The sequence below is a fragment of the Schistosoma mansoni genome (assembly GCF_000237925.1).
Source record: "Schistosoma mansoni, WGS project CABG00000000 data, supercontig 0636, strain Puerto Rico, whole genome shotgun sequence".
Taxonomy (NCBI): domain Eukaryota; kingdom Metazoa; phylum Platyhelminthes; class Trematoda; order Strigeidida; family Schistosomatidae; genus Schistosoma; species Schistosoma mansoni.
The window spans coordinates 1-14,124 of NW_017386377.1; the positions used below are offsets into that span (position 1 = coordinate 1).

Sequence of the window (14,124 nt, forward strand, 5' to 3'; positions counted from 1 at the left end):
TCAATCTTCGGAGAATTCAGTTCTTCGTGACACGAGTACAGCAACATCTCTCCCATATCTAGCCTTTACTGTCCAACTTGGGTCCAATGGGTTTCACTTATTCCGAGCATGGCCAAATTGTATCTCCTCTTTTTCGCAGCTATTTAAATGATCCTCCCATTCTCCCACATTGTCCGGACATTCCATGAACCCATGCTAATTTTTGCTCTGGTTGTCAGAAGGTGTATCGGCCTTGTCATTTCCGAAAAATACCGGCTTTCACCACAAGTCCTCATGATTCTTCTGAATGAAGATCCCTCAACTCACAAGGCAGATTTTAAGTGGTTTGAATTGTTTTCCTCCTGGTTAGCGTTTTTTTATCGCGTTTGTTTTGTATGAAATGGGTTTATGATCCCATGCCTAACCTTAGTCCTCTTTCTGGGCTTGAGACTGGCAGTAACCCTAGAAGAGCTACAGGTGGAGTTTAACCAAGTTAGGTATTACAAACATAGATTTAAACAGGATTTCATATTTCTTCGTTTGCCAATTTAAGACCCGCCATTTACCAAGCGGGATTTGTGATATTAATTTTCTATGGCTTCAGGTATATGAAGGAGACGGGAACGAACTCCTTTGGGAAATTATAGAGGTATATGATAGATCACTCGAAATGATTTCGATTCATCTACATTATGACCACTATCAATTAGATGCGTCAAGGTAGAACTGGGTATTGTCTTTATCTGGGAATCTATAATATGTTAATTCCCATTACTGTACTTCAAAATTACATTGTAATGTAAGTTCTTAAGAGTGCTATCGAGTACTGTAGTGCCCATTTAATATCTCTATTTTCAGTTTCTCTTAAGTCTGGTCTTACCGACCTAGTATCTTCGAAACCAGTAAGAATAGTCTATCTACTTGTCTGGAATGGAAGGAGTTGGCCCCATATCCGTCGAATGTTTGAGCTAATATACAACGCTCGACATTATTATTACATTCATGTGGATGCGGTTAGTAATTACTGTTTGAAAGGCACTTTCTTTCAGTCTCTATGGGTTTGTAATCTTAACATGTTCTTATTCTGTATTACTGATCCTTCTCAGAATGAATCATACAATCCCTTCCTATCCTAACTCCCTCCCCCATCTTTTTCATTGTATTCATATATAATTTGATTCACTTTGATGAAAGCATATTACATTTTGTTTACAGTTTGTATGAGTCAGTGTGAGAATAAGAACACTATTCAGAACTTATGTATTCGTTATTACAGCACTTAAAGAAACACAACCATTTAACAAGACCTTACTCATGGATGAATTAGTTTACTCGGAAATATGTCTTGGATAGTACGTATTTGTAGGCATCTATGTACTTGCACAATTATTGTTAGTTTCATTTATTACACACTTTTATTTTATATTTTGTTCATATTCTATTAGAAAATATGTTCTAATAAATGGATGTTCAGACGGCATATATATATATATATATATATATATATATGATTACACAGTTGTATCTCACTACTATTTGTCGAATGGTTTAGATAAGATCTCATGAAACATCAACAATAGGTTTTAAAAATAAGCCATCGGTCTATTGGTGACTTGTTCAAATCGGTTTGGATGCTCAGATAATAAATAAGTTTAAACTACAATTTCGAATACGTACGACTAGTTTCTGTAAACTTAAGAAAAGCAGTAACATAAATATTCATAAAGAAAAAGGAAAAACAAAATAAGACCCTAAAAATGATGGTCACAATTGCGTTTTAGAGGAAGTTTCTAATTATTAAATATGACAAAATTTTCCATTGTCGAAATCAATGAATGAAATGCTAATTGATTGATAAACGCAATAATATGTGACCGAGTGATGGCTGTTCACAAAGCCGTATTATTGACTCAAGCCCTTGGGTGATTTGAAATCAAAATATGACCACTTACCAGATATGTATAATGAGATATCATGCTTATATACAGAATATGAACACAAAGTAAAGACGATAAAATGTCATAGGTAATTGAAGTAAATTAGCTTGTAGGTCATTCGTTTTCTAATCAAGACCTAATCTTAGGGTATCATATCAAGGTGACACGTACCTCTTTAAAATGAATCGTAAATATTTCTCTCACTGAATAGGAGAAGTGAACTAAATATCTGCTCTTAAAGATAAAGCGAAATCATAATTAAGGGCTCTAAGTTGTGGCTGTTACTGCTTGTTGTATTGATCATAAGGTTTTTATATCGATTTCAGAGTAGTTTTCTAAGTGTGTGCTCTAAAGTCAGTCAGTTATACGCAATGTATAACTTGGCACATTTGTACGTCGATTCACGTTGGCATACTCCATTAGAACAGCGAGATGAAATTGTCAGACTAAATCCCAGAGTATTAGAGGTAGTAACCTTAGTGGTATTCGAAAGGTTAGACATAGCAGATATGATTCGAAAAGAAAATATAAATTAGTGACGACAAAAGGTGGTTGAAGAATTTATAATCTAAGGGAAAACTAAGAGTAAATACACCTGCATCATTGCCGACGATTTTGAATGGTATCAAACATGACCTGCAATCACTGGCTTCGATAATCACGCGGACGTTAAACAGGTAGTTTGAATCTACCTACATGATCCAGCTCGACAGTGATTGTCTTCGTGTATTGACGCCACGTCTTTGACAATTTCCAGCTTTTTTCCAACCTACTACACCAGCCATCATCGCTCATCGAGGCGGTCGGTGGGTGGACTTACGTAATCCATGACCTAACCATCTCAATGGGTAGAGGTTCACTACCGCATCAATCTACTTACCACACTTATCTGGCATTATGCATCCATCCTCAGAAGCGCTAACTCAATGGTCCCGAAACACATGAGCAGTTCTTCGAATACACCTATGATCGAATACTTGTGACCTACGAATATCCTCTAATTTTAGAGGCCATAATTCACAGACATTAAGTAAAACAAGACCAACAGCTGCTCGGTACATTCGTCTTTTAGTTTCCAGACGGATATCTCACCCACATTTCACCATCATCATCTGCAAATTATAAGTCAGCAAAATAATCTGGTGGTTTGGTTCGTAGAAAGTCAGGTAATAAGTCTGTTATCTCTAAAAGAATGCTTGGAGCAAATATTAATAAAAATGGGAAAGCGGACAACTCCGATGAACACTACTTAGAATTATCTATTTCGATGACAGTTCATCATAAGCTCTGTCTCAACTAGTTACAGCCCAATGAAGAGTCCGTACAAGATCAGTGCACTTCTTCGTTACGCCTTTCGTTTAAAGATTGCCATAAAGTCTGTCGATCCACAAGACTAAGGGTTGTCCTAAGGTCCAGAGATGCAACTATAATTTTAGGTCGGTAGATATGTCTGTGTGTCCAAAACCTGGCGAAGGGCGACTATTTAGTGGGTAAGTCCACGTCTAGTCCTAGAACCAACCTGGTTTTCGTGAGCCCTAGTTAAGCGTTTGATTATTATTAAAGCTAATATTCTAAACACTGTATTAGTCAAACCAATCCCCCTATTGTCATCACGAGAGTAATTTAATTCTTTCTTAGGAACTAGAGTGACCAGTAATTAAAACCATTCAGTTCCCAGACCCCGAGTAAGATCTCAGTCAATGAAACAGCTGAAACTGAACCGCCATCTTTAAAGATCTCAGGGGTCAATCGATCAGAGCATGCTGTCCTTCTTCAATTTAGATTAACAAGGACTTTTTCTACTTCATTGAGAGTTATAGAACTTATGTTAACATCCCATTCAGGTTTCATGATGAAAGTAGGCAAGTGAAAGGTAGCTGTAGTGCAGTTAAACTGTTCTTCATGGTGTGCTTTAAAGGCAAATTATATTCCTTATTACGCCTTATTAGGAGTTAAATCATCTATATCTCTTAAATTTTTCGCATTAATTATTTATGACCTTCATTTAAAATTTACTTTGAATATCCATCTCACATTACCATTTAAAACCATTCTCCATTTTAGCGATGTGGTTATCTGTACACAATGGTTAAATCTTTTATTGGAAATTACCCGTCAAATGTCTACCTAACATCTCGCTTTTCGCCAATATGGGGTGGACAAAGTCTACTTGATATGTTCTTGTCATCATTAAAAGATATATCCCTAAATATGAGTAGTTGGGAATGGGACTTTGTGATCAATTTGAGTGAAAGCGATTTGCCCATCAGGTGATATTTTATGTTTCATCTTTAAAATACTCATGAGTTGGTACTTATATAACTGATAAAATTCTTATGCTGATAATAATCACTTTATTCAATACTATATGTTTGGATACAGTAAAGAGATATCAGCATATTATATTATCACTCCGATTTGTTGATTGAAACGATCGCCCTTTATTTTGATTATCTTAAAACAGTACTAGGTATGAAGAACGTTAGAATCAGCAGTTTGTTTATTGTTGTTTTACTGTACTCCCCACTATCCTTCCTTGTGTCATAGTTCTAGTAGATTACACTTTGTATGGATATATTTTACGATTATTTTGGTAATCGTTAAACCGATTATTTAGTGCATATCTAAATAATTTGCTTTTTCCAATTTTATTTTTCTTTTAAATACACAGACCTAATCATGAACTGGTAACGTATTTGAGTCACAATCGGGATAAAATTTTTCTACGCTCATTCAGCCATACCGGGCAAAGGTAATTTATCATCTGATACACTTGTAAATTTAGAGTAATCTAATGACCGTTTTGATGTTCCATATCTCGTGTGACTAAGACTTCAAAATCACCTTTCATGAATGGTGAGTACAACATTGTTACATATATAGTTTACTAATGACTAGTGCTTTGCAGTTGTTTATGAGAATAGTGCAACATTATATAAGCGTACTGACAATTATAGAAGTTTGTACGCTTTATACTAGTTTTCTTACAAACTATCTTCAACCATTAAACACGAAGCATTATCACTTTTCTATAATCAGATTATTATCACTAGTCAATGGATATCTATCATTACTCGAATCTCAAAACAGTACTGCAAGCATTTCTTGTTCGAAGTATACCTTCATCATTCTGAAGTGCTCATATAGGAGAGATGTAGTAATTTTAACCTCAGAAACCCTTAGGAATGGGAAAGTACTTATAAGCATCTATAAATTAAGAGTTAAGATAGCAGAGTTGATACAGTAGCTGCTACAGTTTTCCTTAGGCTTGCACATGTCAATAGAATTGTTTCATATCAGTATAAAAATGCCTGTGGTCTGTATCTTAAATGAATTGAGTTCCTGTTTTGTTTTCACATAGCGCTACACATTATAACGTTGGTTATTTTCCATTTGGGTAACTTTATCATAAGGTTATAAAACCCAGCGAATAACGGTCTCCACTAATTATGAATAGTTGAAATCATTGTTAAAACGTTTTATTATTTCATCCGCTTGAGTGAGATTAAATTTCTGATAACACCAAAATAAAACTGGTTTTACAGCGGACACAAATGTTCGTTCTTTGGTTGACAGGTTAACCTTCTGTCTCTAATTTGCTTGTTTAAAATATTAAAAAAAACTATTTGACAAGCAACAACTTACGCTTGCATACAGTTGTTCTATTAAATGTCGTCTGTCAACTTACAGTAAAGGAATATCTTCCATTCATAATATTTGTCCCTTAGTAATCCCGTTTTTAGCAACAATTCAATCGCTGTTACCTGTTGTAAAACACTGTTTGACAGTTTCAGCATGAAATTTGTGTTCAACCCAGTTAGTCCCGTAAAGTCTTTCCTAATTTTAATCCGTTATCATTCTAGTTTCCTAAGAAATCAAGGTTTCGATCAGTTATTCCTCGAATGTGATTCATATGTATGGCACCTAGGTGAACGATCGATCCCATCTGGAATTATTTTAGATGGTGGTTCTGACTGGATGATACTGCCTAAAATATTTGTGGATTATGTTATTTACAGTGATTCTAATTTATTACGCGATATCAAGGAATACTTCCGCTATAGTTTGCTACCAGTCGAGGTAAGTATGTTTTATACTAAGATAGTGTAAGTTTTATACTCCTTAGTAGTTTTCGTAATGTTATAGTTTACCTGTTCCTCAATGGTGTTGCTGATTCAATTGTAAGCTATTAGGTCGAGCGTTTAAATTTTGAAACGTTCATTTTCGTTCGGGAGGTCGGATAACAAATATTTTTAGCCCAAATTGTGAATCTTCATAGATTGGAGTGGCTGAGACGTATACCTAACCACCGCTTACCCTGATTTCCACTACTGGGGGTAGTAGAAGTGGGTTGGAAAAGTGCCAGGGGGCGGCTAAACTGAAACGTGTCATCAGTCCATAAAATCATTGATTGTTAGACTGAGTCATGTTATAAGGTGTGGACTGCTGGGTGGGGGTCCATGTGATAGTCCCTACCACTAGTTGGAGACGTCGAGTAATCAGTCACCTTGGCTCAGATGCATTTCTTCAGATTTTCAGTTTCAGTATTCACTGTATTTTTAGTATTTATCTTCGTTAAATATTAGTAATACTCTTTGAACTTTGAACACTTTCTTATTCTGCCTTTGTTCCGATGTCCCCTATCTTCTGGGATCACCAGGTAAGTAGTAGTGAGGTTAGACTCAGGCTATTAGGGAATGATGCTAAATCAGTTGATGAGGTCGTGAATCTTCATCGACTGAGATGGTTAGGTCACGTGTTACGTATGCCCAACCACCAATTACCACGACGCGCTATGCTGACTAGTATTGGTGATGGTAGGAAGAGAGTTAGGGGTGGCCAAACCAAAACGTGGCATCAGTCCTTGAAGTTACTAACTTCTACTTTGAGTCATGTTGGTAGATGCAGACTACTTGGTTGGGTTCCGCGTGACTATCGTAATCAATGGTTGGAGACTCTGAGTGACATGGCTCAGAATCGATCACAATAGCGTAGGTGTATATACTCTTTGTCTTCCTTTAAACCGTGAGATTAAAATTGCTTCATATCCTCCCTTTTTTTCTGTACTATATCCTTATATACAACCTTTTTATATATTGCCAACATAGGTTCAATTACTTCTATGAATTCAGTGCTCATCTTGTTGTGCTAATGAGGTATGGCAACTTGGACCGATGTATATATGTGCCTGGTCCTACGTTGTAGCTGACTGACCGATGTCCCCTCATACTTCTATCCACCCTCCATATTATCCTAATCACTCGTCGTAACTGGTGTTATGTCGTCTAATCCTTGTCTAATTCTATTGACTGGGTCTCAACGTTGTTTCTATTCTAAGTGACTTAGCATGGTGATTCACTTGGCTTGATATTAAGTGGTTCCCTCAAGATCGATGATTCCCGTTGATGACAACTGCCAACTACCAAGAAACCTAGGTCAATGACTTCCTGCCGATTGTCTCCAACCATCTTTAACATTCTTTACGGTAATTGTTAGATGATGTTATTTCATTTTCTGCTTGGAAAATGACTGCTTTCTGTTATGATTTGCTATAACAATGGTAAATTTCACCTACTCATTAATACCGGGATACCTAAGCTTCTATCCCTCCCTATCCCCGTCTATTCCAAAAGACAAGCCGTACAAGAAATAATTGATTGGTAGATTCTAAAGAAGATTAACCATTTGAATTCTTCCATTTATATATACATTACATGTGATAACTACTAATTAAAGGAATTGTCTCAGTGAAAAAATACCACACAGTTAAAACAAACGAATATCTTTATCAGTGGATGAAAAGCCGTACTAGATTAATTAATACAATAAAAGTTTCACTGAAAGTCAAATGAGCAAAAACTACACTAAATCATTATGTGATCCTATGATGATTACTTTCTAATAAATGGTATTTAGGGATTTAACTTCTTCAACACCACCCAGTTAGTAGAGAACTACTTTCGGATTTCCGTGGTATTGTCTTCCGCTTGGATTGGTTGAACCATTCTCTTCAGAAATCCGGCTCAGGCATCCGAGATGTTTAACTTTATTCATGGGTTAGTAAACTGTAAGTGTCTAGAAAGATATTCAGAGGTATTTTAGTGTTTGTGGCCGACCCGGAAATATTTCCTATGCACAGGTGAGTAAACTGTTTAGTCCATCTATCTTTACCCACAACTACTTTGTACAATACCACTATTTGGATTCTGCCTACACACTCTTCTGTTCGGTTATGGTTAGTCAGGTAGTCACGGACAAACACTAATGCATAAACTTGGGATTCTAGAAAAGCATCAGGAGGTAGTGAGTTGTTTTTAGTTTTCTACCAATGAAGGCTTCCGCTGAAGATAATTTGTCGGGCACCGTGTTACTAGGCCCTATGTGGCATGCAGATAAGAAACTTTCTACTATTTTCTATATTTTGACTTTTGCAGCGCTTATCTAAAGGTGTGAACGAAATATTCAGCTCTTCCACTTGAATGTGGGTGGTAAAGTGATGAGAGAACACTTTGAAATGTCCCAGTATGAACTAAGATTCATCATTTAATGCCAAAATCAAGTGGAAAGGTTCAGCTTCCTAGTAAGAGGAATCCACATCTTAAGGAAACTATCTAATATAAAGAGTTAAATCCATAACCACTTTATGTGGTTTCTTACCACAGTAATTAAACCATTTTACTGATGAAAGTATGATGGATAAAGCTGAATCGATTTTAGGAAAGTTAATAGTAATACAAAACAATCGAAGATAAGTTTTCGTGCTGGTTCTGTGGTGTGTGTTCCTTATATCCATATAAGTAGTATATGACGATGGTCAGACATAGAGTGTATTTCAGTAGAAGATCGATAACGAAAGAACGGGAACGAAACGGAATTGGCATGAAAATGCATGGACAATAATAATCGAAGACGATGGACTGAAATTCGCAGAAGGAACAGTCAAGATTGAGACGATTGATTAATAGTTTGCAAATTAACTGTTTACTGTATGGTTGTCAGATTTTAGTGAGATATTCTATAATTTCGTGACAAATACATTCGATTGTCCCTATTTGTCTTCTTGTTCACTACAGTTCCACTAACTCTTCGTCTCAGAATTTATATGATTCATTTCCTCTTAGTTTTGCTTCATGAAACGGTTACCTGAAACGCTGCAAGGTCATCCTATCCAATCACACTTTGCTTTAAACAGTCATCTACTATGATATCAAGCCGATTTATTTTAGACAAAAAAACGATGGTTTCCCATCTTTTTAAAATATATTTATTTATTCCTTTTTACTTACAGAGCTTTTTTCATACTGTTGCACAAAACACTCACTTTTGCACCTCAGTTATCAATCATTATCTGCGGTTTATCAATTGGAAAAGGCCACAAGGTTGTGGCTGTAAATATGGCAGTATGGTTGATTGGTGTGGTTGTTCTCCACTTACATTGAACGGACCAAAAGATGCAGAACTTTTATGTGAATTAACCGGGAAATGTTTAAAGCCAGATTACAGATTACAGCCATTATTTTTCGCTCGTAAATTTGACTCAACTATTGATCTGGGGATAATAAATTTTGTTGTTCATAAATTGTTAGGGCGTTACGATTTAACAGGTAGTCTAGTGCCAGATGTATTTTTCTTCCAAATCATTTTGATATCATAGTGATGAGTTAAATTATTCAAACGTAAACGTGTGTGGGTTTTGATTTAACTTCATTTGGATAGATTCGATTAATTAAAGGAGAAATAATGCTACTAGTCCAGTGAAATTTATAATTCTTGACAAGAAATCAGAAATGCCCATTGATATTAATCTCTCTTTTCCCAATGTGACATACATTAAACATCTACATCTACACTAAACATAAATCTCATAAAAATTTTCCTCAGTTTTTGTGGGCTATTTGTTGACTTTTTTTCTAATTATCAGTAACTATTTTACGCTAGTAATGTCGCGATCGTGTTTGGCGTATATTTAAGCTTAAAATATCATTTAAAATGTTGGCCTATATTTCACCTTATGTACCTTAATACAAAACTGTAGAAGAAATTCATATAAAGTTCCTCGCTCTATTTTGACTGGAAGTTAGGATAGCAATCTAAAAGCTGTGTTCAGTCTACTTTCCACCCAAACTGTAGTTAAATCCATTTAATCTGTAAAATAAGCCGCAGAAATTGCGGAGTATATTTATTGTGTCCTGAGACCCGATTTCGGTTGTTAATGCATCCTTCTAAGTGCTCTACCAATCGGCTAACCAGAGTGGGAGGCATGACGACTGGATTGCCAAAACATAATAATAAACACAACTTTGTTTATATAATTTTTCGAACTGATCCATACAGAAACCTGGTGGGATCATCTTAGGTAAGTGAATAGTTCACCCCCCGCACACACACACTTGCGCCACTCACCTCACTGTATACTTACGACAGGATATGACCCTTTTGAGTTCGTCCAGCATAGCAAAGCTGATTCTGCATTTATCAGTCCTATTTTTCTTTTGTTTCAGTTAACCTACGTAATGACAACTACTATTTGGAAAATATCTACTCAAAAGAGGAGGATTCATTAATAGATAATGCACATCAACAGGCATTGTATTTAGCTTTGAAGTGTTTATCAAAGAAACTAATGTTTCAACTTTTACGAAGTTATAACTACAATCCTAATTTGCTGTGTAAGTTGAAGTGTGTTCATCTGATTTTCAATTATTTGACGATTTTAACGAGCATAGTTTTCCCAATATGCAGGATGTTAGCTGTATTTATGATGAATTACGAAAGCTAGGCATAGTGTATTGGCGCATAAATTACTGACATTGTAAACAGTTCCTACCTCTTTTGTACATGCTGTTTGTGATAATACATGTATTCACTCTAAGACTTCACCATGCAATACATTTTTCTGAACACTTTTATTATTTTATTTTTAGAGTACTAAGTCAGCAATAAAACATAGTTGTTTTGCGGTATATTTGACCAATCTGTGTCTTCACTCTTGACTTAATTAAAATTATAGTTTGCAGTAATCCTTTAGAACCTGATTTAATTTATTTCTCCTGTTCACTAAATGCATTTCTCTAGTAGTGTAGCTTAAAAGAAATGAGTGATTTGTAAATTGTAACATAACAATACTAGAAACAGACCAAAACATTTCTGGTGTTCCCAATACTGAAGAACGTAGTTGTCCGTAATTTGCGCTAACTTTTTTAAAACATGATTTCTGTTTTTATAAAAGAAATGATAACCACCCACTAAATAAGAACGTTTGTTGTGCTTCTCAGTCATATTTTCCTATTCACTCTTTTCTCTGATCCATTCATTTACTCAATAATTTTATTGGTTTGTCTATAGATATAAAATCATCGTTGTTGAATAGTTTTGCGTTGTTCAATGCAACAGGTTGGGAAGAATTCGATCATATTCCATCGAATGAGCTATTAAATATATGGGTTAATAAAAGGAACATTGTACCTCCATTAGTAATACAAGTTCGGCTGACAGAATTTACAAATTTGAGTATCATTAACGATAGAAACCACTTTATCTTAGAATTCTTGGTACATCCACCATCACTTAGTTTCACTACTGTAGATACCATTAGTAATTTATTACCCGGTGATATTGGGTTTCTAGAAGTAAGTTGTTCAGTTTTAATTCATATTGTATATTCTTTGTCCAACAAATTATGCAATGAAAATCATTGCATTCATAACAATAAACAGAATGGTAATTTTATATTCAAAGAGAATAAAGATCATTTTGCTTTGAGTTAAATATGGTTCCATATGGTTCCCATCTGTGTATGATGTTATTAGATTGTGATTTTAAAAGATTGTTACTATCACTTATTTGTAAAGCAATACATTTTACTTATAAATAACCTAAGAACGTTTGGTGATCCATATATTCTAACTTTAATCGATCTATCATTACAGGAAAATTACCGCCTAATATCATCAATGGATATCTGTTTCGCTTCCAGCTTTGAACAAATAAACTATCCAATGTTTCTTCAACTGGTATCAGTTTGACAATAATTATCTTTAAATAAACCAAACCTCTAATAACTACTGAGACATATTGGTTGTATCTATTTTGGTATTAGTTTCATCATGAATGAATTGTTGTTTTCGTAAATAATATTCAAGTATACTTTCTGTTAGATTTCAGAAAATTATAAAGGTTACAAATTTATGCATTGTCAGCTCCATACTACGTCGAAGTTCGAATAGACTTTATATTCTTAGTGCTCTATCTTTTAAGAAACCTAAGTATTTCAGTTTGGTACAAGTGTCTTAAATAACGGTCAACTGAGTTAATAATTAAAGTTATCCGACAGCTCCAAGCTAAGTTGCTAAACTAGTGAATCACATTTTACTAGTTAATACATCCAACGAACAAACTTGTAAACCATATTCAAGATTATGATCTTAGTTGTAAAGCATGGTTGCTTCAAATTAATAGGATCTATGTACCATTGAGCATAATTTAGTACGACTAACCGGGATCTTTCTGTACTTAAGTTTTAGCCTAGTTATCAAAATATGTGTTGTGATGTGTGCTGTCCATGAATTGATACTGATACGCAATCTTCCTATACATAAACTCAACCAGCTACTCGAGTTAAAAAACTGAGAATGAGAAAGGAGGTTTGTTGACTAAACCAAATCTGTATATATATATATATCCCTTAAAAAATTAAACCGTCAGTGGTGTACGTCTCATCCCTTAGAAATAAATGTGATTCATTGGTCAATCACTGATTATTTGTCTTGTTCTTATCTCAGTGTATGAATATAATTAGCGATCTTATCAAAATAGCTGTTACTTTGAAAGCGATGTCGCGCTAATTCCTATTTGGTTTTAAAGGGTATTAAGTTAATGTAGAGTTCAGTATGTAAACTAAACTTAAGTAACTGTATTTACTAGGTCAAAAATTATGAATCGTACTTGGTGTCTGTTAAAGGTTTGTTCCCAGACGGTAATATTATGGTTGAATAGTTTTCCAGCATCTCAATTACCATCACCTGTTAGAAATGTAACTGCCTTATTTTGTTAGACTCACGTGATTAATATTTGTAGAACTATATAATTTTAAAGTTTTTTTTTGCAATGTTGTAGATCAGTTCAAATTTCGATGTCAAAGAACAAATATTTCGCAATTATCCACGTTTTTTAACATTACAAGAAACCCTAACTATTTTAGTTTTATGGAAAGGGAATTCCGATCATAAAATATACAAAACTTCAGTTGTATTCACTTTAATCAATCCCTTAGGTATACCTTGTTTGAAACAACTCAAATTACCACTTGTACAAAATAAACATACTGTTCGGTCATTGGCTATGCCAGAACTATATATCACTACGAGTCTATTTAAAAACACAATTTTAACGAATTGTGTACAAAAGGATGTTAATATTGTTCCTGGTGAATGGACCATCATTGCCGTTGCTTCAAGTGGACAGATTAGTCGTGCCAAATTCGTTCTATTCGACCCATTGAAGCTTAGCCAGTCATTAAGACTTCCTCACAAATTATTGGCAGACAAGAAATTGTTCGATTCAGAGTCTTGGAATTCTGTTCAAGTGACTGATTTTTGTATAATCCAACAGTTGACTAAAGGGAAATTGAATTCGCTGTATACTAACAAGATTAACAATATTAACTTCCGCATTTTTAACGGTTTTTTAAATGATTTTCATCGGAATTGTACTACTGTTCAGTGGAGTTCCTTTTTTAAATATTCTCATTTGTAATCCTTTTTTATTCGCGGATTTTTGACCAGTTCCGCTTCCCTCTTTGTAAATATTCACAGTTTAGCTTTAATTATATCCACTTTTTTAAAGTATTATTTTGTTTTCTATAGAAATATGCTACCTATCTGAAAATTGGGTGCCATGAATAAATCATTATATCCAGTCTAGTATAGTAGATGCTACATCTCTTCCATTAAACGTACATAAGACAATCTAATTAACTGCTATGAAGTTAACAATATTATAACAGTTGTAAAATAGAAAAATGTGCTGGCCTATCACTAAACTTACCAGGGAATGATAAGTCTTTGGATTTACGTTATTTAAAAAAAACATTTGAACTAAAATAGAATAAGAAATCTGCTAACGAAGGTTTTATACATAAGATATTGTAGTTCTTGGTGTTATCATTTTCACCATTGGAATCACTTATCTGTAAATCAGCTATATTTGG

General features: G+C 34.6%; 1 protein-coding gene across 1 annotated transcript; it reads left to right on the forward strand.

Moving 5' to 3' along the window:
* Window positions 1-938: 938 nt before the first annotated feature.
* Smp_128310 (unnamed protein product) lies at window positions 939-13,670 on the forward strand (the record flags this gene model as incomplete). The annotated part of the gene is made up of 8 exons (XM_018795375.1): window positions 939-992; window positions 3,981-4,186; window positions 4,588-4,668; window positions 5,780-5,996; window positions 9,205-9,520; window positions 10,418-10,585; window positions 11,262-11,545; window positions 13,032-13,670. 8 exons carry the CDS (start codon window positions 939-941, stop codon window positions 13,668-13,670), a joined length of 1,965 nt encoding a protein of 654 aa, XP_018644774.1.
* Between the last annotated feature and the right edge of the window lie 454 nt (window positions 13,671-14,124).